Source organism: Rhipicephalus sanguineus, chromosome 4, assembly GCF_013339695.2.
Source record: "Rhipicephalus sanguineus isolate Rsan-2018 chromosome 4, BIME_Rsan_1.4, whole genome shotgun sequence".
NCBI lineage: Eukaryota > Metazoa > Arthropoda > Arachnida > Ixodida > Ixodidae > Rhipicephalus > Rhipicephalus sanguineus.
In genome coordinates, this window is record NC_051179.1 from 24,438,942 (window position 1) to 24,466,199 (window position 27,258).

A 27,258-nucleotide genomic window follows, 5' to 3' on the forward strand; every position below is an offset into this window, starting at 1 on the left:
AATTTGATTTGAAAACATAGTTATTGACGTCATCGAAAAATCGTTTTCCACTCTTGCACTGCAGCATTGGAGATGTCTGTATAGGCAGAAACCTCATCGAATAGTGTCTGGGCCATTGCAATGTGAACTCTATGAAAGGAATGCGACCACACTGGAAAGGTGCTGGTTCAGGGTTCGATCCCCAGACCAGGACAAATTTTTTTCAACTAGAAGCTCCACAGAACTCATTTGCAATATAATGCGAACTCTGTATGTGCATCTAATACATATACTTCAGGTGACACATCATATTTTTTCCCACCTAGCTTGACCAAAGCCGGGTGCAGAAGTCTTCTCATATAGAGGGACAGATGGTCATCTCTTTCAACGGTAATGTTTCCAAACAGTGCATGAATGCAAATAATTGCATGGTGCTAAACGAAGGCACAAAATGAATATTGTCTATCTGGAAAATAATTTCGTAAATACAGCACATAGGATACTCAGAACGCTAAAGAAAGAGAAAAATGAAATGCATATATAACAGCTCTGAATATTGATGAAAAACAGCGCATGAAGAAAGAAAGAACACTAATGCTGTGGTTTTCATACATTTAACCCTTTGAGACATCATGTACACAATTGTGTACACCACTTGTTTCTGCTATTTGTATCAACTAGGGGCTAAGAAAGAGCACGATTCGTTGAGCTTTGGATGAATTGAACCTCCTGCATAATAAATTTGTCTTCATTTAACTTCATTTTGCAGTGCACAGTTGCATATGATCACTCTGCTGAAGGCACTACCGTATTTGTCGAGTCGTTCGACGTGCCGCTTCCCACGACCCACGTCAAAAGTATAATTTTTCTTTGTTCAGCATGGACATAACCGAAAACGAAATTGCACTATATTTCTAGCCTGAGATTTCATTCTATTTATGCAAAAAGAGAGCATGAATGGCTTCAGAATAAAGAGATATTTAATTACAAAGTAATTAGGAATGATTACTATAACACACATAAATGAACATATCACAACATTATTTTTGTTCATTATAATATTGAGTGCCCTGAAATGACATTGTGTCGAATTGACGGATTTACAGACAGTTCTTCATAGGTGGCACCTGAAAGGGTTAAATGGGCCCTGCAACACTTTTCCGAGTTATAATCGAATAGTCTCACTATTAGTGCATGATGCTTCACGAATCACATGCCACAAAAATTTTTAGAATCTGTCAAGTAAGAGCGGAGTTACAGGGATATGTCACACGCTCCAAGCGCCTTCTTTCTCCTTCGTGCCAGAGAGCGCGCTGATAGGTATGCAGGGAGGGAGATGACAAGGGGGTAAGATGCGTTCCTTCGTCAGCACGCATCATGACCTTGAGCACTTCCTTCTCTTGGTTTTCTTCAAATGTGCGGCTTACTTTCAGTGTGATCGCGAGTGCGTGCGCGGGTACGTGGTGGCATCCCACGGGGCCACGGTAACTACGCAGCAATTCAGCCAACCGCCGTGGGCGTGGATATATGGCGCAGAAATCTGGGTATATGGCATCATTTGTAGAGAGAACAGGTAGCGATCTACAGCTAACTTTGAGAATTAATTGTAAATTCTAGGTACCGTGCCTCGCTATAATGTTTGGCTCGTGTGTTCTTGGGAGCCTCGACTACCGATCGGCAGCGTTTTCTGACCATGCTCGAAAAGTGTTGCAGGGCCCCTTTAACATTTGGTTTCTACGAGAGCTTCTCTGATTACCTAAGGACAAAGCTGTGTTGAGATGGATACAGATGTCCAACCTGATTTCTATATCAACAAGAAGTTTAGCTAGTTGGTAGGGATTCATCATGGAAGAAAGCAAGATCAGAAAATACAGACACAAGAAGAGAGCTACACCAAGAAAAAAGAACACAGCCAAGATTTTCTATAGGCCTGTTGTCTAGTGTCCGCACTTGCATGCCTTACTCTGTTCTTCAATGACTACAAGGTGATCTTTATGCTTGCTCCCTTAACACTACTGTCACATAAAAACTTCCCGACTGTAAAGGCTACGTGGCTTTTATTGTTAATGTGAGCAAGCATAACAGTAGAGTTAAACAGTTGCAGTGACTGAATTAACATCAAGTCAAAGGTGCAACACACCGAACTCAAATTTCACGTAATAGTTATGAGCAAAATGGACAGCACCTGTCCTGCAAAACCCTGCCCTTGCTCTGACTTGAGGAAGTCGTGGTAGGCTTGGTTGGCCGCACAAACTGTTCGCGAAACGAGGTCTGGGTAATCGGGAGAGGAGACTGCGAAGAGAGGAAGGGCGCCCAGAGGTATCGAGTCCTGATGGCGGAAAGCACCCCCATCGACTGCCGACGGTGATGCCTGAAAGCTGTAGGGACTCAGGCTGCGGGGAGAGAAGGTACAGGTGTCATGAATGTGTTTGCATATACAGTAGGAAGCAGCACACAACCGATGCCATCTAAAAAGAAGCAAAAGAAATAAAGAAACAGACTCAATCATACGTCAGCACTTAAAGATTCATGCACAATGACCACATTTTAGAGTCAAAACTCGTGCAAACCCAATCATGTGCAGTCACATGACAGATGCAATGTTTTAGTATGTTACAATGTATAGTTATTGCTACTTTTTATTACTTCAAGCCCCCATACCCCCTCTTACCCCAAACTTCTGTCTTCTAAAGACTTCTGAGGTATTTTACAAAGCGTGCCCCGTCTCATCTTGTTCTATTAAATCAGATGCAAAAAGAGTATAACCTAAATGTGTCTGTTCTACCTTTAAAGGATCTATGCCATATATTTGTATGATTGTAAATAGTACTCGTGTGAGAGGTTTATGTTGAATCTTCTTTGTTACGCTTGTGAAAAATGTTTCTCTTTGTAATATAGTCTATTGTTTTAACCATAACTTCTTATGAGTAGTATGCTAAAATGTAGGCTTGTGCGAATAGCAAATTTCAGGTTCAAAGCAAATTCGAAGCAAATAGTGATTTAGTTGAATAATCTCGAATTCGAATAGTATATATCACATATAAATAAAAATTCGCATATTTGTCATGACCTAACTAACCTGCACAATATTTTTTAAAACTGAAACAATGCATGCGCAAATGTCATTCTTTTTGGTTCAAAGGAAAGTGGAAGCAACTTTGAATAGTAGCAGGATTTCACTTTTGGTAGAATGCAAGTGATGACCTGTAAAGTATGTTACATTTTAAAATTTACTATACTTAGAGCATATAAGCCAGTATAACAAGCCTTTGAACTTAAAAAACGATGAATTGATGTGAGGGCAGTTTGTTCATCTAACCTTGAAGTGGGGCTTCGAGGCAGTGCGGGTTTCCACTGGAAAAGTGTATTCATGGTGTAGCACTCCTCCACTGCAGTGAAACCACCTTTACAGGGGGTTACATGTGGTTTATATATGTCTGTTAGTTCATTTAGAATACTTTGAAATTTAGAATAATTTAAATTCGTTTCAAATCAAATTCGAATACTGTAATGTTCGTTCGAATGTTCGAACTGCTCGAATATTCACACAAGCCTACTAAAATGCATTAGTCTGGTTTATTTGCCAGCTACGAAGCTGCCCTGAGTAATGAGGTGGCAAAGTTCACCTCAAGCTACTAATTGCAGCTTTTATTGCCTGGTAATCCTTGCAACCCAGTTGCAAATAAGTTCAGTCCAATTCAGTTCTAATGATGCCTCATAATGCAGCCTATAGATGATGCCACTAGCACTGACTAGCACCAGTTGCGCGGCTATCTGTGACTGGTCACCAAGAAGTGATTTAAGGCAACTGATGTTCACACCTGTGTGTGACTTATACCCATCGCCACAAAGAATTCACGTCTGCTCGCATATGGCTCGCATTGCCATTGCTCTGCAAAATAAGCTGATGCCCTGTTCCTGCGCATGCGACTGGTTCAGGGGTTTGAGACTGCAGTCGCGCGACTGAGAAATCGAGCAGCGAGCAACTGAGCCAAAGCAGTCGCTGTCCGACCAAGGCAGCCATTTGTGACCGTTCGCGACCAGTTGCCTTGCAACTAACTTGATTGCATGAGCGGCGCCAGTCGTAGGTGTGAACGAGCCTTTACAAACACACTCACTTGGAGAGAACTGCCAAGGCTTCAGCACAGGGGGCCGGACAGCTCACGAGGCGCAAGGCGACACGGCCCAGCATGGTCGGGTAGTGCTGCCGAATGGCCGAATCCATGGCGGCCCGGAAGGTGGCCAAGTCAGCGGTCTTTGGGGTGGGGCCCTCAGCACCAGAGTCCAGCACATTGCCAGCATGCAGGACAAGCACGAGTACAGACGTTGGACAGGGTGTCGCGGATACTCCTCCTCCCTGGTGCCCCGGCGATGCCGTCGGAGAATCCGACAGAGAGGTCGAGGCACCCGTGGTGGACGCCGACCGGCCAAAGCTCACAGCGTGCGTCCGCCGGATGTGAGAGGCACTGAATATGCTGTCCTCTGTGTGTCGGAGAAAAAAAAAATGCAGCCAGCTCCATTCCGTGAAAGCTATCGAAACAGCAAAACTGATGCTCCCCTTCATCAGGCTATTCCCTTTCTATGTTCTTTTCTTTTCTTTGGAAGTCCTTCTAAGTATTTCAATGTTTTGCGAGTCATTTGTGTTGTATCATTGCTCTTTAATTGGCGCTCTATGTTAAGCTATGGGGTGACAATAGGCTCATTCATGGCCATGCTGGAACGCTATGGTAGCGTTCCAGTGCGGCCGGGGCCCATTCCGCTTGCACACTCGCCCAAAATGTGAATTACTACCACGGCTGCACTGGAACGAAAGCAGCGTTACAAGCGCGGCTGCCGCGTATGACATGCCCACGTTATGCCAACGAATGGCAAAGGATCGACTAAGAACAGCTTCGCTGTTAAAAATGGACGGCTTTAGCTTGATCTCTGCTGTCCATTTCACTCAGCCCAGTATGTCTCAACAATTTACGAACAGCTGATCAGCATGATGATATATGGTGTTTTATGGCGCAAGGGCCATTTGATGTCCAAGGAGCGTCATATGTTTAATGGCTGTATAAGGGCCTAAAATTCTGCTCACCAAAATCTGCATCGATCAGTATGAATGCTTATGTACATGTGCACAATCTTCATGCCATGTCGTTGAAAGCCTTGTTTGCTCACACAAAGCTGTATAATATTATTATTTTGGAAAAATATAGCATGTGTCTTCTCACCCTTACTTTTCATGAGTGATCTGCAGCTTGTTGCTTTTTCGATTTTTGTTCTGTTTTTTATGTTTTGTTGTTTACATTTTTGTTACATTTTTGTCAACGACTGAGTACACTGCATTCCTAAAAAAAAAGGGGGCGGGGGGGGGCAATAAACGGGTGTAAACGACACCTCGCTATAACGCTCCTTTGAGCAAATGTGGGACACTGAACAAATAAATAAAGTTGGAGAAGTAATAAGAAAGACATCAATGTGTGGGAGAACATCTGAAACCTAAGCAAACTGAATTTGTTGTTCTTTCTTTCTTTTCTTTTAATGTGGAGAGTGACGAATAAGCTGCACTCACCATCAGGTGTCGATGCGCCACCGAAAATTCCACCTTTCTCGTTTTCTGAAGAGACCATTTCTAGGGAACTCCACTTTGTCATTGGACTAAAGCCATAGTCCTCTGAACCACAGATGTCTGCAAGGATGCGGTTTGCAAGGAAAAGGATTAGAGTGTCGCAACCACCTAAAATCACCTCAAACATTTGAGAAGCAAGTGAGCATTAGAGACACGTGCCTTCGGCATCAAAGAACTCGTCATTGGAGCTGCTGTCCGATTCACGGACAATACTCTCCATCCTCCAGTTGGCAAGCTGCAGGTCAAAGCTTTGCGTGGAGCTTCCACCTGCAAGGAAGTTTTGTTTTTTCATCTTGAAAGGAATAGCTTTTGTGGAAAAGCAAAAAAAAAAAAAATGTTCCTCAAGGTGCTTGAAAAGTAGTTCATTGCACTACTTTTCAGACATGCTCAGACAGTCGGACTTTGCTGCTGTCTTTGCTGCTTTACACATCAGATTGCTGTTGACAGGGGTGGCCCTCTATATAATCTACTTCTAGATTGTCTAGAGGGCCGCCTTAGATAAGTCACTGCACCTGTTGGCTCCTTACATGTGGTCACCTCACCTTCCTCTATCTATTTTGTTTGGTTTTCAATAAACATTCAGTTGTAAGTGCTCGTGTTGTCGCTTACCTCCCTGTGTCCTCGTTTTTTTTGCACTTTTTTGTCATTATGACGTACCAACTCGTCCAACAATCCATTCTTGGAAGTTATTCAAAACTGCATAGTGCGACAAAGACGGAGTAGCACTCACTGGGCGAATGGAGGGCTCCTTTCGAGTTGCTGCGGACCCAGGACTTGCGGGGCCCCTGGGCATGGCCTCTGCCATCGGCAGGTTTCGGGCTGGCAACTGGCAGGGGCGCAGCCGACTCGGCTTCGGGCTCCCGAGCCAGGCGTGGTGGGCTGCGACTTTTGGAACGCGTCCGGCTGGCAGGCTTCGCAGGCTCGCCGACGGTCACTTCCTTGTCCTTGTCTATCACATTCAGGTCGACCTTTAACGATGTCAGAAAGAGACACTTTACGAGTTTTATTCGCGTTTTGCTTCTACATACAAGTCCGAATGAAAGAGGGGGGACTGATCGAGGAATCTTTTCTTTTGCTATACCGGTGTCACACGGCCACTTCTGATCACGATCGTGCCTGATACCGATCAAATTTCCAGATCGTGATTGGCTGTCTTATGCAAGCTGCAGATGGGAGCTAATCACGGTCGAGAAAGATGACCCTGATAGGGCTTGATCGCGATCAGCAGTGCACCGTGTGACACCTATATTAGACACAACCTAATGAAGCCAACAGACAATGAAGCTAAGGAAGGTGTAGGGGACATTACTTGTTATTTTGTTCAGCTTTTATCACTCGGACCGAAAATTTTTCATTATTTATCAAACTGAGTTTATTCTGCAACAGGGTGGCGGGAATGACCAGGCAAAAAGCTGCATTGAGCATCTTGAGGGTAACCTGGCCACCTCATACACAGGGCAGCTTCACAACAGTTGAACAAAAGCACACAATATACATAATGCATGAACTAACTAAAAGAATGAACAACCACGGTCAGAATTAATAAGCAAGGTATATCGTGGAAACATTTCGCACAGTTGAAGTGAAAAAAAAAGGTGTAGCGATGAAAACAGAGGAGAAGAAAAAGCAGATCAATTTATGGCAACAAAAGCCACCACGCAAATACGTCGCGTAGCTTTTTTAGCGAACGAATAGTTTTAACTGTAGTTTAAACGTAGTGTAGTAATTATGATGTAAATGGAAAGGAATGGAAGTGGATGAAAAATAAACTTGCCGCAGGTAGGGACCGAACCTGCAACCTTCGGATGACAGGTCCGATGCTCAACCAAATGGCAGAGCATCAGACGCATCATAGGGACCGTTCCACTTAGGTTATAATTACTATACTGCAGTCAAGACATACAAGTAATGTCCCATATGACTTCCTCAGCTCCATTGTCTGCTGGTTTCCTTAGGCTACACAAGTCTTGATACTTCCACTAATCTGCACTTATATCAATCCTGGAGGTATAGGTTTCCCGTTTTCCCAGGGAAGAAGGGGTGGTGAAAATGGATGGAAATTGAACTAACTGTGCATTGAGGGAGACCCGGAAACAGATCCCTCAATGTTGTGATCAATATTTGGAAGTTTATCCATGAAAGGTTCATTCCAGCAATATACTACATGTATACATAAAATTGCAGCCTCTAATTGGGGCTGCTAAGGTACGTAATTGGGAAAGGAGGGTGTGGAGGGTGTAGAGAACACCCCTGGTTTCCCGTAACTGATGTGTCTAATCGATCACGAGAATAGTCAAACCAAGGATTTCGCCCAATAGCGCCACGACTTTAATGTCAGCAAATGTACCGGCTTTGGTAAACGAGTCGCTACACACACGATTGCAAGTTCAGTGGCATACAGTTAATGGAATAAATTCACATAACGTGATGAAAGCGACACTAAATGTAATCCTCACACGCGAAACATTATGCTGAAAGGACTTGACAACAGTGAAGCACCAGAATGACCAGTTTATTTTGATGAAGCCCCTAACTAGATAGGAGCAAGGGCTGTGCTTGAAGACAATCACACAAACGATCCAGGTAGTGCATAATATGTGAAATTAGTAGAAATAACGATAATCAAAAGCTTGAATCAAGCTACTTAAACTAGTTTTCAGCATTTGTGCTAAGTTCTACAAATAGAAACGAGTGTTACAGATGTGTTGTGAAACACCAGATGATTCACTAACCGACCTGCACTAAGGTATGTGCCCACAAAAGGCAGCTGAGAGAGATGAGTTTCAAGTAGCAGCCATAATTTGCTGTTCCTGAACACACTACGTAAATGTTGACATTCGCTACGATGCAGTAATTAGCCACTCCCATATGACTCGGCTAATTTCTCAGCTGGGAGAAGGAGCCATCGCACTGCACACACTTAAAAAATAACATTTGAAATAACTTCCTGCACAGCCATACGTATAAATTAAAGTGATCAATTGCTCTATAAGCTGCACCACAATATTAAAAAAATTTACCACTGTTGGCTATTCAAGTGCATTAAGAATGAAGAGCTTCAATCACAGATTAGCCACAATCACAATGCTCAGTAACTCATCATGTAAACTTTGACATTCACTACAGCCAAGTAATTAGCCACTAACAAGACAGCAAATTGCCCAGTTGGGCAAAAGAGTCGCTGAACTGCACATGCCTAGAAAATGGCATTAATGAAAACTTCCTGCACAGCAATGTATGTAAATAAAAACAAGGAATCTTTATATAGGCTGCAGCACAATAGAAGAAAATGTTGAATGATGAGCTATTGCGCGCATCAATAAGCGACTTGCCATAAATTCATTACGATGAGTGATGAGCCTCAATTAACACACAATACTGCATTATGCAAGTGTGGATAAAAAAATTCATTCATGCATACCAGGAAAGTAATTCTAAAATGCCACAGAAGAAGAAATAAACAAAGAAAAACCATTACATCACGTAGCCTGCCTTGGCAAACGAATGCTCCGTGAAGCCTCTTTTCCTCACAGTATTGGCACAACACGTGACCTCCGAGATGCAGCGTATTGACTGAGTATGTTTGCGTGTCTGCGCTGCCATAACTTTGGCTGTACTGAATGCATGCTCTGATGTGGGTATCACATGTTGGGCCGAAACCTGTTCGCTTAGCTTCAATCGTGTTGCGCGACATTCCCTCCCAATTTTCCCTTCCTCCATGTCAACTGTCACAATGTCGTAACTGCCTACCCAGTGTGCTAATGAAATTCCTATGGACTAAGCTCCCCTTTATTCTGATTTGAGCCTAAACTCGAAAATCAATGGAGTTAACAAATTCAGAACCACTGGTACATAGATGTCAAAAGCTGCAATATGAACAAACTAAAATGAAGTTCCTTTAAAATATTCTCAGATGTCTGCTGCAACACATGAACACACTGCTCTAATGAAATCATTCAGAAGTACTGGCAGATAGAAAGTGAAAGCTGCAATATCAACAAATACAAATTATTATAAGAAGCGAAGAAAGCGTAGTTTTGTTTTTATTTCCTCAGATGTCTGCTACAACACATGAACGCACTGCTCTAGTGCAATCGTTAAGATGTGGCGTCGCTACGGTTAGTTTTGGCAGGTGTAAGCTAGATGACTGCCCTCACCGAGCGAAATAATTGGTCCAAATTACGAGAGCTTCTAATTGCGTGCTCTTTCCTCAAAAAATAAAAAAAAAAACATGTGGGTTTAACTTTTCAAAAGCGCTTTTTTTTCCCAGAATCATGGTTTAATGATGCACCGATGCCCAATAAGCGGATAGCAAAATAATTGTCCGCTCTTTCGAAGTAGACACCTGACGTGCACAAATGTGCATCTTTCCAGGAAAGAGACTGGGACGTTAAACCCCAGATATTATATTTTCCAGGAAAAATCATGCGTCACGGCAATGCCTTCGTTGATGCATGCGCGTATTGTATGAACGAAAACAGAAGCTACAACTGTGAGGCTTGTTTGTTTTTCAAGAAACGAGCTGGAAGTGTTGCCGTGACATTTTGATTCTTCGTCCATCTCATCAATTACGCTCGTCATTTAGGCAAACAGACAAAAGAAAAAAAGGAGCTTTTCAAGTGAAACGGAAACGCGAATGAACGAGATTGATATATACGCATTATTCACAAGCCTAGGCTGAGAATACTCACGATTTTATGTATGCCTGACATCGCTTACCTTTTTAAAGGTCGAAATATGTGCATTGACTAAATGCAATAAAGAAAACAGGCGACATTATACTACGCATTTTTTTTTTTATGAAAGAAGCAGATGAATCATTCCTTTCTTTTGTGCAAAAAGAAGGAAAAGAAATGACACTCCTAACAACACAGTCTGAACAGAACCAATTTTATTTGCACGTTTTTCAACTGTCCTTTCCATATTAACTTAAAAAATGGGGCTGCACTGAGCCTTATGTGCACAGACAACTTGCCCCAAAGAACACAAACCGAAAAAAACAAAAACAAAGAAACATAAGTAGAAAACACAGAAACTACAGAACAACAAAAACAAGATATTGCCACGAAAGTCCAAAATATAAACGTAATGCGTCCACATATCTGTTACCTAAAAAGCAGGCAGGCAAGTCAGGAAAGTTCACAATAGTACTCTGGGACAATGGATTAACAATTGTATACCACAACTCGGAGTGATGTTCAAGATATGTGTGTGAAAGAAACAAGAAAAATCCATGTACAGGTGCTTAAAAACTGGACTCTAAAACAGGGATGGTGATATTGGCGTAACGGGGAGAGGAAAATATGATGGAAGAATCTTGAAACTAACAAAGCCATGTGTTACGGAATAAAAATGTCTGCCCAGCCACAAAGCTTTGCGTCACACTTAATTAAGTAAATTAAAAAAAAAAGGTCATAGAGCACTGTTGATGTATATAGCGGAAACCGGCCTCTATCTGTATATTTAACTATGTATGCCGTTGGGCAAACTCTCGAAATTAAAAAAAAAAAAAAAAGGTCAACTGACGTTTATTTCCGATCCCAAAAAAAAAAAAAATCATACGATGAGTGATTGGGTAGACAAAAGGGCATGAGATTTATGTGGTGGTTTAAGTTCAACAAAGGGAACAGTGCCGATGGTATGAGGGAGAAACAGAACACCCGTGCTGTCGAGTAGTCATCACACTTAAAAATAGTACAGAACACCAGACGTTATGTGAAAAGGAACATCAAAGATACAATACTGTTTCAGTCAACTCGAATGCCTGTTTCCTTTCTAGGCAATACACAGGTGGAATGAGACAGATTTATATTGCTGCAGTGGCAAAAATGCCAGGCCTGTGCAGAGCGCACAGTGCAGTCACAGCGAAAGCTGGGAGAGCGGCCTTTCTAGAGCCCGTTCGAAACTCTCTTGTGGAAACTAATGCAAGTACACATACAAGGTATCCACTACGCCACAAATCATAATTTTTGCAAAGGAGGAAAGCACCCACTATACCATTATTCTACTTTCTGCGGATAAGCGAGGTACCTGCTACACATCTGTAAGGCATGATGTGCAGTTTGCACTGGGTGGGAAAGTGGAAGATTGGGCCAGTTGGTAATTCATGATCGAAGTGTACTGTGCAGTAGACAACACGGACAACTCCTGCGCTTGTCCCCGTCTTCTAGTTGTCCGTGTTGTCTACCGCGCAGTATACTTCAATCGTGGATGGGAAGCTTTAAACCACACACTCGTGCACTCATTGCACCGGCGGCGGCGGACAACTACACCACTGCAGTTGTTATCTGATAACAGCTTTCGCTGCAAAACAAGGGCAGGTGCTGTGCCAAGCCTTAGAACAGTTTCACCATTCTGCTTCTCCAAAAATCTGCAGTTTTTGCTGCTTGGAATAGCTCCAGGTAATACGTTCTTCTTTTGTATTCTTTATGAAGCAGGCACGTTATGCTAGCCATCCAAACTACCACTTTGGTGCGATTTACAAGCATGATTAAGTCAGTAATGCAGCCAGGAAACTTAAAAAGAAAAAAAGGATGGCACCAGCACAAAAAACAAGCACCTCTGTTGAGTGTGCTTGCGTGTACTGAATTCTTTTTAATCATCTGTCACTTTACAACACTAAACTATGAACCTACCTGTCGTATTACATGCTACACAAACATCCTTTGAGAAAGTCCAGTGTTTGTGTGGCTCCTTTGGCATTTAAAATATCCCCCTCCCCCTAACAATACTCGTGATTTTTATGCCAGTTTTTCACCTTACCAAAAAGCCCTAGGACATGTCATGCTAAATTATGCAACATGATTAGAGATGGTGGGGGTTCACGTTAAGCTCAGAAATGACTTCGATTTCCTCAGTTCAGACACATGCGAAACACAGAAGTAATTTAATACGACACAAAATGGACTGATTTCAATGAATTCGTGGCATTTTAGAGAGCAAGTTCAATGCTAGCAATTAGATTAAATGGAACGAGAAAGTTAAGTACTACTACCATAGACTTAGGTAATGAGCGAAAAATAAAATAATGAAAATGCAACTGTCACGTGAACCACAATTATGTCAATGCGTGCGAGACTTGACTGTGAAGATATAGGGCAGCTAAGGACTGCGCAGTGCCAGAAAACATGTATAAAGAAAAACGAATGCTATAGAAAACCATTCTTAGGCTGGTATCACATTACAAAACTGCCTTTAGGAACGCCACATTCTTACAAGTGGTAACATTATGACCAGGCAGCGAGATACACTTACTGAAAAACAGCTCACGAAATCCCCACAACAAAAGATAGTGCAAAGACAGCACTCCGTATTTTAAAAAAAAGCCATTATATCACAAAACAACCACAACCCTGAGAGTATCCCGTGCCAATGCAGCATCATAGAAATCAATACAGGAACAAATGAAAAAGTCTACAAATGAGTAAGGATTAATATAATGACTCTTGAATAGACTCATGTCGTTGCCAGGAGACGTTAAAGGAGTATAGACACCAACTCCAGAGGCAAGATCAACTGCAGCATAGGCTCTGCATGCTTAGAAGGAAGGCTTTCGTGACTGATGACTGACAGCAGGTAGCTTACAGGCAACTTACTTTAGATTCAAAGCCAAGAAATCATACGCGGCTTCCTTCTTTAGGCTCATCTCAACAGCCATCGCAAACATGTCCTTGTTAGAGAAAAATAGTAGGACATTAAAGACGCTACTGGTGACGACCTCTTTAGAAGGCCTGCATGCTTATTTCTCGAAGTGCGGCTGGGAGGTGCAAGAGCGTATATTGGTGTCGTAAAGCACGAAGGTCGAGTAGACTGCAGACGAGTTTGTTGCTTATCACACTTTCGGAATTCGCACGAGCTTCGCAACATTGAATACTCTTGATGTCACTGAAAGCTTATTCAACCTCGCTGGAGGGAATTTTGACATTGGGAAGAAGTGGTACTGAATTTTAACATTAGCAAGAAGCGATATAGATTTTTCAAGTTGGCAAGAAGTGTGTTTGGATATTGACATTGGGAACAAGTGATATTATATTTTGACATTGGCATAAAGTGATAATGAAGTTTCACATTAGCGAGAAGTGATATAGAATTTTGCAATTGGCAAGGTGCAATATTCAATCCTGAAATTCGCCAGATGTGCTAGTGAATATTGACATTAGCAAAAATGTATAAAAGAAGCTGTGTGATGTCACATTACTGGGGACACAACCACGCATATTACAGCCATTATTGTGGTCCTCAATGTTGCACAGAATATTTTAACAAATTACCACCCGAGAATTTAGTGTCTGTACTCCTTTAGGCCAAGACAAATAAAAGTCACCAGAATTTGATAGACAGTTCATAAAATTCGGAGTCGTAGAAAAAAAAATGCCATAAAAAGTGTAAAACCCTTTACATATTGCACGTCACATATAAAAAGGGATTTGGCAAGAAGCGCAATCATGCTTTTTGCCAAATTACAACTCGGCAAAAAGATTGTTAACCACACTTTTCATACCTAAAGAAACGGTAATATGCATATATCTTGTTAAAAGTGACAGAAAATAGAAACATACAGCTCTTCACATTAAAATAGACCAACCAATCAAAAAACCTAAGCTGCGAATGCTGTCACCAATCGCAGTTTAGGCTCTAAGCTGAATAAGGGTACTGGAAATAGTGAGCTTTTAATATTTTTAGACTAAATGTTCACAACCTTACATCTATGAAAAGTCTGATATTAAGTACTTTAAAACAGGAAGTGTAGAAATGACTGAGCGGCCCTTTTGTTCACCTTAAACATTCTAATAGGTATAAGTCATACATGTAAGTGATTCATTTGCATAGTAAATGTTAACATGGAGTTAAGTAAAAAATTTAATATAAGTAAAATAAAAAAAATTCTAGGAATCAGCCATCAACTTATAGGGCATGATACATTCAATGTAGTCATTAATTTACATTCAGCAAGAACAGGAACTGAAAAATTGAAGTTTATTCCCTTAAGACTAGAAAACAGAAACAAAAATAAAAAGGCAGCGTGAATCTCTAACGTCAAGACAAACACAGCAAACCAAGGTTCTCATGGTCCAGAACGTCATAGAAAAAGGAAGGCCAATGCAAAAAAACTACACCTTACAGGGTGCAGTGATCATGCACTTAAGATAAGCACCAAATTTCAAAAACTATCGTCCAAAGTAGGGATTAGCACGGTATGAAAAACTATCTTTGGGTGTTGCTTTATAGATATCCAACATCCTTCTTTTTGCCAGCAGCACATAGGGGCAATATTCATGTATGAATCAATATACTCAACACTGACGTTGAAGTACAGAAGAATGCCACGATGAAAGCAGTGACAATTGAACAAACAAGACAAGCTTGTTTCCGGAGCTTTGGTTTATGCCAAAAATAGTCCTGTGTCACTTTCTTAAAGGTATGAACAACATTGCGCACAGTTACTTATGATGCTTAAATAAGCACATTTACTTTCCTTTTATGCAAGTCACAACACCGAAGTCGAGGTCATATGCAAACACAGGCTGTACAGCAAAAGCTTGTTCACTTGACACCCCTTTAATTCGGACGTATTCTCTGGTCCCGGCAAGCATATGTATTGTTTAATAGCATCAAACTCGTGTTAATTTGGTCATATTTGGCCACAACTCACTTAACTCGGGTGATTCTTAGAGCGCGTCGAGAGCGAAGCGCCACAAATGTGCAACGCGAATGTGCAACACAAAGGAGCGAAAATGGCGTTCGCGGACAACCGAAACGAGGCGGTGCAGTCCGCATTGCCATCGTCATCAGCGTGAACCGTACGGTAACGATGGCAACGACGTTTCTGGTTAATGTCGGGTTAGTACGTTTTGGGTTAGTTAAGGCAGGGAGGTCTTGTCTGTGTTTTATGTGTCTCCTGTCTTCGTCCGAGTCACGCTGCATGTATCTGAGGTCTTGAGCCGCGGTCACATTGTGAACAAAGTCGCGAGTGGCAAAAATTACAGCTTTTAAACTGCTGTTATGCAAAGTTAGTACAGAATTTACGTATTCATCAAGAAAATAAAAGTGTATTGACGTAATAGACATTTGTATATTGTTTTCTCGATAATTTCAAAAATTCAGAATTCGGTTAATTCAGACATTTTTTCCGGTCCCATGAAATCCGAATTAACGAGCTTTTACTGTATATATGAAATGTTGAGGAAAATGTTCCAGGAATAGTTACCTGTAACAAGGTGAGCATTTGCACAACAGTGCGCTTTAGCACCGGTATTGACAAACCTGCTGCAAATACCAGTTTTAAAGTGCAACACCAGTGTCACCAGTAGTGACACCAGTATAGCTCTCCCTGCCATGGAGATCAATACCAGCGCCACAGCGGTACTTTTGATCACAATTGAGCTCAATACAGTTTTTTGACTGTATTAAAAAGAACCTGCTTGAAGCAAGTATTCAACCATAAAAACAGCAACCCAATCAAATGCGCCAAGTAAAAAATGAGCAGCTCTGCTTACTGCTGTCGTTTTTTGTTATAACAGGCTATGCAGAGAAAGTCTGTAAAATCATGTTGTGCTATGGCTCAAAGTTGTAACAACTTCTGCTCAGAGGTGGTACCATTACGATACGATTATGAGCTGCCGCTCCATTTGACATGTTTTGCCATACTAGAACTAAAATGGTATACATAGCATCTTTAAAGTGTTTTGGATGAATGTTTACCCCTTCACCTCTCTGCATCTATGCAAACATTAACGTACCTTACCTTCATGTTTGCTACCACAGGAACATCAAGGCATGCAATACTTACATTATACATTTGTATAAGAATGGACCACCACTATTTCAGATAGAGATGTTTTCTGGCCTTAAGTGCGATCAACGATTAGGATCCACAATGTTTCAACATTTCCCAGGATAACTGATCCTGCAGTCAGTATTCTGATCTAGCAATGAGAATGAAGATTTCAGAGCCAACGTGCGTTCCTTGTTCACGCAAGGCCCGTAAGAACGTCGTAAGCTTATATCCGGCACAGCTTTGCCTTTGCCAAATCGCATCTGCATCTAAAGAGCCTAATGTTTGGCACAGTATAAACATTTCACCACTGAAGATTGGACTTCATATTTGCATGATGACTTTGCTGTCTAACATATCCGAATTTGTGCAGCAAGACCATTCTGGTTGCATTCTCTAGTTAAACAATGCTACTACGTAATTGGCAGTGCCCCTTTCTATGCTGCAGCTCTACACACTTGTATTTCTGAAAGGAGGGCAGGGCCTTGGCCAGCTGTCGTGCGAGACAGTGACGGCCCACGTTGGATTGCAGTGCATGCCACGAACAGAAATAAACTAACAGTCACAACCATGGACTGATGAAGTGGTGCTACTTCCTCCTCTTCGGCTGCTTGTAACCACTGGGCCAAGCTCACAGAACCGGCAGGACAGACAAGACGAAAGGCGCATCACTAAACCATGAACTGCAAAAACGACACCCGCCACACAAAACTCGCAAGATGTCTGTCGTTTGGTTTAACACAGGTGCTTTCTGCACGTGGCAGGCACAAGGAGGAAGAAGCGGGGGTGTGGCGAGGCAGGGGAGGGGAAGGGTGGAGCCGGCTGGAGTGCGGAGGGCAGCAGCGGTGATGTGTGTGCACGTTTTCTGCCTCAGGAGGAGGCAGTGCCCACCTTGGGGATGGAGGCGGCTGAGCACGAGTGGGCCAGGGCTTCTTCCTCATCACCTTCCTCGCTGACCTGGTCGGCGGCCATCTTGCGCGCCAGGGCTTCCTGGGTCTCGCGCTCGATCTGCCGGATGTCATCCATGGTGAGCCCCACCCACTCGTCCTGCCAGGCCCATGCCTGCCGGTGAGCCCTCAGCATCGTCTTGCGCAGCGCTGCAGCACAGAGGCAAACGTACGGGTGCCGCGTCATGTGACCGTTGCTGATGCCCAAGCTAGACCACATCGGATGTTTCACGGCACAGTAAGCAACTCTTTTACCATGCTTGGCAGTAATTCTGTCTCCTGCCTGTGTGTCTTATTTCAACACTCATTAGCACCTTGCAGAAACCAATGGTTTCTTTACTGAACATGAAGTGCAGTACAGTACCTGTTCTTTATTGTTCTACAACATCATGCATGAGGAGATGAAAAATCCTTGAATATGATGCATTCGTAATGCTTACGAATGAAAGCTAACGAATGTATGAGGCATTCGTAAGATTGCTATAAAATGAAAGGGTTTAAACAATAATGGCAGTTGCGCTTTGCCTTTGTAAATGAGCAGAGCTTTTCAAATTGTTTCCTTCTTTTGCCACCACTAACGCCCTCTGATTCCTCCCCCTTCCTCCCCACACTTTCTTTTTTTTATTCTTTAACCTTTTGTCTGTAGCAAGGTGCACAAATGAAACTGCTTCACAGACTTATTGCTGAGCTTAGAAAGAGCACAATGAGTTCCTACTACTTTAGATAATTCAGTGTTTATGCTAACTTTCTAGCTGGTCATCAGTAACAGAAACAGTGTAGCGAATACAGTGGGCACTGACCTACATCATGTATGAACTTTTCAATCTTGCTTTGCATGCCCCAGTAGCGGAATTCCACCCGGCACAGCTTGTAGGCACACATGATGATCCCATCACCAGGTGGGGGCGCCGGCGTCCCCAACTGCCGGTGGTCAAGGTAAGCCTGAAGCCAGTCGTCGTCCAAGGGACCACGCGACGTTTTGGCAGAGACATACAGCTTAGGGTCCTCTTCACGGACATAGTCTGAACCAGTCAGCTGGTCCTTCACAACGTCAATGACATCTGCACCATAACAATTTTCTTTATTTTGGAATTCTGCAAATGCTCACAATTACCTGGTCACCGTGTGATTTTGCTAGCTATGAATAGGGCTATACGTATTTTCTCGAGCATAACCCGCACCGTCAACAATGATTCGCTGAAAATTTTCTAAAGAATGATCCCCACATATTGCCGCGAAGCTTCCTTGCACAGCTTCCTTGCACAGCTGTGCTGTGAAGCCACTTTTGCCGACTAGAATTTGCATTTATCGTCTTGACTTTGTGGGGGTGCTATCACCTGTAAAGTTGTTTTCGCCTCAGTTGTTACGACTAATCCGCCGGACGCACTTGCGTCCCGCGGATTAGTCGTAGTTAGTTGCCGCAGCGAGAGATGGCACTTCCCGCAGCAGCGCCAGCAGTGCTGCCTGGCGACAGTGAGGTTATGTGTGTGTATGAAGATGAGCACTTGGCCTTTTTGGGGTTTGGCGTGGTTGGTGAGGAACATCTTTCGCGTGCAGGTCCGTGGGTGTGATACCGCATCTCGGGCCCACGGGTCCCTTATAGCGAGTCAGACATCGGCGACACCACGTTCGCGGTACATTGTATGTGTTATGTTGTTTGTGTATGTCATTTGCTGTGTTTTATTGGCATTGTATCTGGTTATTTAGCATGTTACCAGTTATGTATTAGATTCAGCTGGCAAGCTCACTGTGATGTAAAAGCAGGTTAATAAATGTACACGCTTGTTGCTCGACGGCGTCTGCTGGGTCCGTGTGTTCCGAGAGCGCGGCTCATCTTGAGACCCCCCAACTTTAGCTCCAAATTATTAAAATTCTTTTGTGCGGGATATGCGCAAGAAAATGCTAATGAGAATTATCCTGATTCAACTGTCGATGAGCTTATATCCGTAACCAGTTAAGGTAAGTAATAGTGAACATGATGTTTATCACAGTATCTTAAGGCAATAACCTTTGTGTAACACCTACTTTCTTCGCGTTTGTTATTTGCATCCAGCTCACGTTTAAATCCCACCTACCCCTCCTAGTTCTTTGAGTAACTTCTCAAACACTCCTTCTAAGGATTCAACCATCATTTTTGAAAAATTGCAACCCAGCCTACTTTGTTAAAGGAGATTGAATTGCGCTAACCAAGCAAGTTCAAGAAATCAAAGTTGACAGTCTCTGTTGACACCTCTTCTAAGTATGGTTTATGCACATTATTCTCAAGAAAGGAAAATTGAAAAGCACCTGCTTGTAGCATGAAGCCACAAGAAAATACAACAGATTTCTCAGAAAGAAAGCTTCTTAGTGGCCGAAAAATTCGTCCTGGTCCAGGGATCGAACCCGGGACTGATGCCTTTCCGGGACGGTCGCTCTCCCAAATGAGCTATCCAGGAAGCTGGCAAGTGGCAGCGCGAGGGCGAATTAATCAACATCTCAAAATGCATCGGCCTAGAATATTGCAAATCGGTTCTGCAGAATTCCACAAGGTGGCGGAAGGGTTAAGAAAGAGACATGGACAACCACCCATTTGTAGCACGAAGGCACAAAAAAAGTCCAGAAGGAATTCCTTGCGGCTTCGTGCTACAAATGGGAGGTTGTAAATTTCTCTTTTTTAACCTTTCCACCACCTTGCAGGATTCTGCAGAACTGATTCGCAATATTCTGCATATTATTCTCACAAACCAACTTCTCCAGGAACAAATTTCATGAGCCTACATTGCAGAACCTTTATGTTAATGGGAGAAGGACAAATATTAAAGAATGCAGACACCCGCACGGAATTTCAGAGGCGCCTGTCAGCCACTCACCAACTTGTAAGTTGCGCAGTTCTGCCCCAGACAACTCAAACACGTTTTCCTGTTCACCGGCATCGCCAAAGTATTTGGTCTCAATCTCAAGGTAGAAGCGCTCGATGAACGGGCACGTATAACGAGTCTTGGTGTAGGGGTACGCATTCCAGGCCTCCTCTTCCACAGTGAGGGCCGACTTTGGCAGCAGGGCCTTGAACCAGCCTGCAAAAGATGCCACACACCACATGGTGAGAACGAAAGGTGCGTGCACAACGAAAAATCAAGTTAAGGTTAAGCAACTGCACAACTGCACGAAGTTGGGCTAGCCCATTCGATGCCGGCATATACTGAAATAATAATTAGTGGTGTTTTACATGCCAAAACCATCGTTTGATTATGATAAAGTAGAAGTTCAGGAGAAAATGGAATCTTGAAGCAATGAAAAATTCTTGGAACACGGGGTGTTGCTGGAGCCAACGTCTCGACAAGCGGACTTGTCTTCTTAAAGGCTGCAACTGTAGTTGCAGCCTTATAAAAGACAAGTTCAAGGATTGACCTCGTGTTCCAAGGATTTTTCATCGATATGATTATGAGGCATGCTGTAGTGGAGACCTCCGGATAATTTCAACCATCTGTGGTTCTTTAACGTGCATTGACATTGCACAGTACACGGGCCTTCAGCATTTTGCCTCCATCGAAATGCAACCGCCATGACTGGGATTGAACCCCTGTCTTTCAGGTCAGCTGCTGAGCATCGTAACCAGTGCGTCCCTATGGCAGCTCACTCGTTTTAGTATTTTTTTTCCCTATTAATGTATCGTGTTATCAATGTATTTGCTCATTATACTATTTCTTGTATTGGTTCATCTTTCAATGAAATGAACTTTTTTTGGTTACCACCCCTCTCTGTAATGCTTCGGACCTAAGGGTAAAATAAATAAAATGAAATTAACATACCCCAGTAATATTCTAAGATACACTCAGTCAAAGCAATTGTTAGACTAGATCACCTGGCCAAACCCACCTAGAATGCACCACAACATCAAGATCGCAGTACAAGTCTCATGGAAAGGAGAGAAATTTGATGATTGCTTCAAACAGAAAACACACACAGAGAAAAAGCGAGGCATGATGACTTACCAGGCAAATGGCTCCCGATGTGGTAAATCTTGTGGGTGTATTGGCCTGAACCTCCCGGTCCATCAGTGTAGGGCTCATTCACCATGATTTCCACCCCGCTGCCAACTCCTTTGCTTTCTTCGCGACTTTTTTTCTGCGTGCAGCAATACAGCAGGCATACCATTAATGACCCGTCAGACAGCTTATCACGAGTTTGATTGATTACATCGGTTTAATATCTGATTGCTCTTGATCTAGTTTCACAGTCACTTCCGTTCTTTATTAGAAATGAAAGTCAGTCTAGTGGATGCATATTCCAGACATGAGACATATCTAACTAGCGCAATAAGGACTTCGGACAAAACCAAGAACACAGGACACTAGCACATCAGCAATTACCCGTCTATATATATATATATATATATATATTTTAGTTTCTTTTTTCAAGAAAAAAGAAGACAAAGGCGGAATGAGTGTGGACGTTAATCCTTTGCGTCAGGGTTCTGCACATGACATGAGTTGTACGTTTCATTTACTCCAACCCTGCAGAGGCATATCCTTAGATGCCTTTAAAATGTTTTACGCAAATGGGATTTACTTTTTTCAAAACCTGATGCAACATTCATAAAATTGCAGAAGACAGTCTTGGTAAGTAACTAGTTACTGATGACACATTACCAGTAGCTGCTTACATTTTCAAGGAATTTATATAACTTTTTTGTAAACTTGAGTAACTTGCACTGCAACACTGTTATTCTGCGCACGGCAAGGGTTATTCTGTTATTCTTCGCACGGCAGTGTCCCTCCATTACAGGTACTAAAATGCACATGGTTGCCTCTAACAAATAATGACATTTTGAAAAAACATACACAATAAAGCACACTTGAATAAAGCTGATACACACCTTTATCATAATAAAAAATCAGTTGAAAGTCAGCACTTGTCCGTGTCAGCTCTCTTTTCGTGTTCATTCCCACGCTGCTGAAATTTCCTTCACGATGAACTACCAACTTGCCCAAACACTCATGTTAATTGGTTATAAAAAACCAGAAATATCTTAATGTTGTGATTCTAAATTGAAATATTTTGTTTGCGTTTGTGACATTTCAGACACTGTTATTATAGTAAGAAAAAAATAGCAATGCTACTCAATGAGCAGTAACTGTAAAATGCTACTTTGTTAACACTTTTAACTGTAACTGTAACAGGGTTTCTTTTCTGCTCCAGGTAACTTTAAAACATATTTTTTGCTGGTAATGTGCCCATGACTGGAATGAGCACAAGTTCGTAAACATTTTATAAAATTTGGAAGAGTCCACGGGTGTGCCTTTAAAATCAATTGAAATACTTTTGGGGCTGCTTGTTCAGCTTTTTGAGTAAGTATTGCTGACATTACCACTGCGACCACAGATTCCGGAACTCTCCTTCGGATACTTTCTTGAATGCTCGTCTTTTTGTATGACAATAAAATAAGCAATTTCACTTGATTTGAAGTGTGCTGCTAGACTATGGTTTGAGGATGCTAATGTGGTGAACAAAAATATAGCAATAATAAATTGTAGGCTTCACATAAATAGTTTGACTAAACTATAACCATGAGAACATGTATCAGGCAAAGCCTAAGAGTTACAATTTTACAACTGTCAGAAGTAATATCTTGAAATTTCAATATCTCATGTACATTGCAACCATAAGAACTTAAACGATAGTAGACATTTGTGGTGCCGGTTTGTAATCACTGTGTCTCGTAACATTTCACACAGGCAAAATTTTTGCAAATTAATAAACCAACAAGCTTGAACAACAACATTAGTTTCAGTTCAACCGTGCAACTTTGAATATTTGAAGTTCCTAACCTGACCTAATTTCTTACACAACATAAAACCACAGTGAGAAAGATTACAGAAATCATGTGCATTGTATCCTATAAACGGAAAAAACTTGGGGGACGCCTGAGCTTTGCCTTCAAATGGAGAATGCGATAGCGTAATCGGTCCCCATTCGCATTGTTTTCTCAATCGCTAAACTGGCTTCACTTCTCGGTGGCCATCTCAACAATGCTGCAAGGAAAGGAACATCTTTGCGCATGTAAATTGGCTGTTTCAAACTATCCTAAAATGCTTAATGCACGTAAAGTTGCCAAGTGCCCACTACTACATAATTCTTCCTCTTGCAAGTTCATGAAGTACCCATTACGCATCCTTAAAAGGCCCCTGACCAGCCTCTGAAGATACAAAAAACGAGCGCAATATTCTCTCCTCACGTTTCTCATCTTTCTGCCGCACTTCGTGACACCGAACAGTGATTCCCGTGACTTCTATATAGTACATACTCTTAAATGGTCCATATACGCGAAATATCAGATGTGAATTGTCTCCTGCGCTGCTTTGCCATGCAGCCGCCCATCCATTCTTCCTTGCCTTGCGTGACTACCATGCGCGATCAACTGATTTCACTTCATTTTCTGTGTTCGCGACTGCGCAAATGGAGATAACAGCATGTAGCCGACAAGCGCAAAATCTTTTTAGGGTCAACGCTTAGTGCTGACATGGTACATGTGCTCTTAAGAAACAAGTGGCGAAAGGGAGATATGGCCTGTAGGAAAAGTAGCGAAGGCGAGGAGGAAACCACTCCCTCATCTTTGAACGCGAGGTGGTCAGGGGCCCTTTAAACACGCACCTATGCAGCTGTACACTTCGTTCATGCTGCTGCTGCTGATGATTAATTACGCCTGAGCGCTTTGTAATGGGTGGGCCTTTAAACCACCAACTCGTTGCACAATTCCCGTGTTTCGACGCCTTGTGCAATTCTACACTTCTGCCACGCAATATTACACGTGTTAAGGACACTCCTCGCACTACGTGACATTCGTATAGTGTTTATTTCCAAAACAATTTCAAGCACAGGCGTGGCTCTGTGGCAGAACAGCTGCTTGCCATGCGGAAGTCCTGGGCTCAATTCCTACTCGAACTGAAGATTTTTTAAGGCGATGCCGCAAAAGACTTAGATGCCGCAGCAAACGTGAAATTTGACCGGTAGCAGCGGTGGCGTCCCGCAGCGTCAGGGACGATTGATGTAAAAAATCTTGATCACGTGATGGCATCACCATGTGACGTCACAGATTGCCAAAATGTGTGATGTCATTATGGTGTCACGTCACATGATGGCATCATCATGTGACCATAGAGTTTCCTACAATACTTACTAGAGGGAACTCTGGCGCTAGTGTCTATGGGAGCTGCAATGCATGACGCTTCAGCCAGCATGAGAATGATAGGTAGTACACAAATTTGTCTAAACTTCGTACTTTCGGCTCCGTTTGGCCCCACATCGCCTGCATCCGCTTTGTCGCAAAGCGAAGTTCAGCAAAAGTCAGCAGTTTCACTTCGCCACTTTAACTTCTTTAGGCTCAGCGATTCAAATCTGGTCACGAACTTCACAATGATCCATTCTTTTATCCGAAAGAAAACCAAAACATAGCAATAAACAAAGCCACAAGTACGTTTGAAGCCGCAAGCACGAAGACTAGGCAAATTTGTGTACTACCCATCATTCCCATGGCAGCTGAACGATCGCAGGGTTAGAGTCCCCTCTAGTTAATTTTAGGAAACTCTATGCATGTGACATCGTAGCTTGGTCAAAGGTGGCTCGATCACGGAGGCAATGCAAAACCAGGTGAGGTGTGTCTGATCTTGGAGGCAGTGCAAAGCCATGTTAGGTGCAGAAAGTTTTTGAAGGGTGGCGGGGCAACATCAATACACCAAGATGAAAAAGATGATGACTTTCACCTTGGAGTCATCCTAAGTGAATGCGTAAGGGATCCTGTGAGTTTATTATTTCTTTATTTGCATCTATCTCGAATTTTCGCTCATGGTCAACGCTGATTTTTCGCTCACAGCAAACAATGCCGACGCTGACACTGGAATTTCTGCAAAATGAGCTTTTCAAAGCTATCACATTCATTGATGAAGCTAGTTTGTACTGATGCCGACCTGTATTTCTGTTATCTTTCCTTTGTTTTTTGTTATGTATGTATTCACCAATATTTCCATTCTTTCCCGGTTGTGTTTTCCCAGCTAGTTTTCCACTAGCTTGATTAAGTGCAAATGCATATTCAATAGATGGATCATTCTTCTAAATCATGTTGTTTTTCTTTCTTTTCTGCTTGTGGTTAGCTGTTCATTGATGCTTCTTGCCTGACTTGCTTTATGCCATATGAAGCATAATTTAAAAAGGATCAATTTCAAACCGGAGTTACACATACAAGTGCACACAGCACGATGAAACAACAATACACGAACACTTTTTTCAATCTGCGAAATTACTTAGAGTAGCAGCTCAAACTTTGCAAGTGGTAGTGAACGAAATCTATTTTAGCACACGGTGACATGTGCTTCATTACAATATTTTTTTTAGTCGATCAGCAGACTCTCCCAATCAATACCACAAAGTGCGAATTGTTAAAGCAAGCAAGCCTTATGCTGGGAAGAGCTGACACCTGTAGCAAAAAAGAAATGTTTGCAAAATAGAGCTATATCCGTAGAAAAAAAGAAAAATATGCAGAACACAGAAAAATTTTAAAAGCAACATGGCACTAGAGAATATCTTTATAAACATCAACCAAGTCTTTCTTTGTTTTTTAATCTCTCTTTGTTTATCTTTATTATGCTTTTTTTCCCCAAAGAAGAGACACTTCTTCGTGGGTTGCTAACACTTCTCCCATCCTTGCCATCCTTTTTATGACAATTTCTTAAATTACCTGCAATGAAACCACTAGCCTGCACCCAAATCATATTTCAAAGTGAAGGCACTCAACGCTATAAGCAGGATTATGGTTAGCGATAAACATTACGGCCAAGTCAAGAGAACAGAAGATGGTTTGATTTGTGAGGTTTGATGTCCTGAAGCCACAGTGCAGTTGTAAGAACCAGCGTCTTAGTGAATAGTTCCTTATTTTTATCGCTTAGTTCTTATTTTTTTTTTTATGTAGACCTATCTCGAAGTACATGAGCAAATTTACATTTTGCTGCCATCAAAATGCAGCTGCCATGGCCAATAATCAAACACATGGCATTGTTCATTTTTAACAGGAGATATGCTGTAACCACTAGGACCACATTATTACTTCTGAAGGCTATGTGCAAATAACCAATACGCATATAGATATGAAGAGAATGCATTAAATCCTACAAGTTATTTCTGTTGCTTTTAATTTGTCAGGCCTGCAGAGACGTGTACTCTACGTAGCTCGGAAGTGTGCAGATCTTTTGTGTATATAAAAAAACAGGCATTATTTCCTGCTTTATTTCCGCATTAGCTATAGTGGAGGATGTACCAGAATAATGAGTATGCAAAAATACTGACGACATCGCTACTGAAAATATATTTACACTGGGACATCGACCTGTCACGTGAGAAATTGACAGCTTTAAGTGAAGATGCCCATGACCCACGACTGGCATCTGGCCACGGTCATAGCTCTGACAGGTATATTAACCAGTGATGTCATCACTGGTTAATACGGCGAATCATACTTAACAATGGTTATAGCATTAGTATAACAGGGGTTATATCATTAGTATACATACTTGTGAAACTTAGCATCTATGAACAAAAAAATTTAGCAACAAACGGAATTATACAAAGCCCATTCACAGGGAGAAGGTTCGTCATAGCTTAAGCTTGCGTTGCAGAGATGATCTGTGTATACGAGTGCATCCAAAGACCTGTAGGCCTACCAAAACATCTCATTAATGTGGATAGTTCACTCCAGTGACGTCTGATTGGCTGACGTTTTACTGTAGCAATTCAACTTCCGGTGCACTGTGAAAATATCAGACGCATTTAATATCGTTTTTCGCAAACAGTGGAAAGATACGTATGCATAGTAGCCATTGCTGCTTGACGAAAGTGTCAGCTAGAGTGAACTTTTCAGTAGCTTGTTTCAACACTCCAGATTAAACAATCCTGCTTTAAAGATTGTGAAACATGCT

The 27,258-nt window shown here is 42.2% G+C and overlaps 2 protein-coding genes across 3 annotated transcripts in view; one reads left to right on the forward strand and one right to left on the reverse strand.

The window, feature by feature from the left end:
* LOC119389624 (contactin-1a) overlaps positions 1 to 27,258 on the forward strand; it is a 250,246-nt gene that overhangs the window by 151,024 nt on the left and 71,964 nt on the right. The window lies entirely within an intron of this gene.
* LOC119389620 (protein retinal degeneration B) overlaps positions 1 to 27,258 on the reverse strand; it is a 62,938-nt gene that overhangs the window by 33,235 nt on the left and 2,445 nt on the right. Inside the window, exons 2-10 of the mRNA XM_037656975.2 lie at positions 21,286 to 21,418; positions 20,164 to 20,367; positions 18,115 to 18,375; positions 17,259 to 17,464; positions 6,324 to 6,561; positions 5,753 to 5,860; positions 5,537 to 5,653; positions 4,098 to 4,461; positions 2,165 to 2,372 (exon numbers count right to left, since the gene is read on the reverse strand). Coding sequence (XP_037512903.1) covers positions 2,165 to 2,372; positions 4,098 to 4,461; positions 5,537 to 5,653; positions 5,753 to 5,860; positions 6,324 to 6,561; positions 17,259 to 17,464; positions 18,115 to 18,375; positions 20,164 to 20,367; positions 21,286 to 21,418 — 1,839 coding nt within the window. The remainder of the gene's footprint in view (positions 1 to 2,164; positions 2,373 to 4,097; positions 4,462 to 5,536; positions 5,654 to 5,752; positions 5,861 to 6,323; positions 6,562 to 17,258; positions 17,465 to 18,114; positions 18,376 to 20,163; positions 20,368 to 21,285; positions 21,419 to 27,258) is intronic.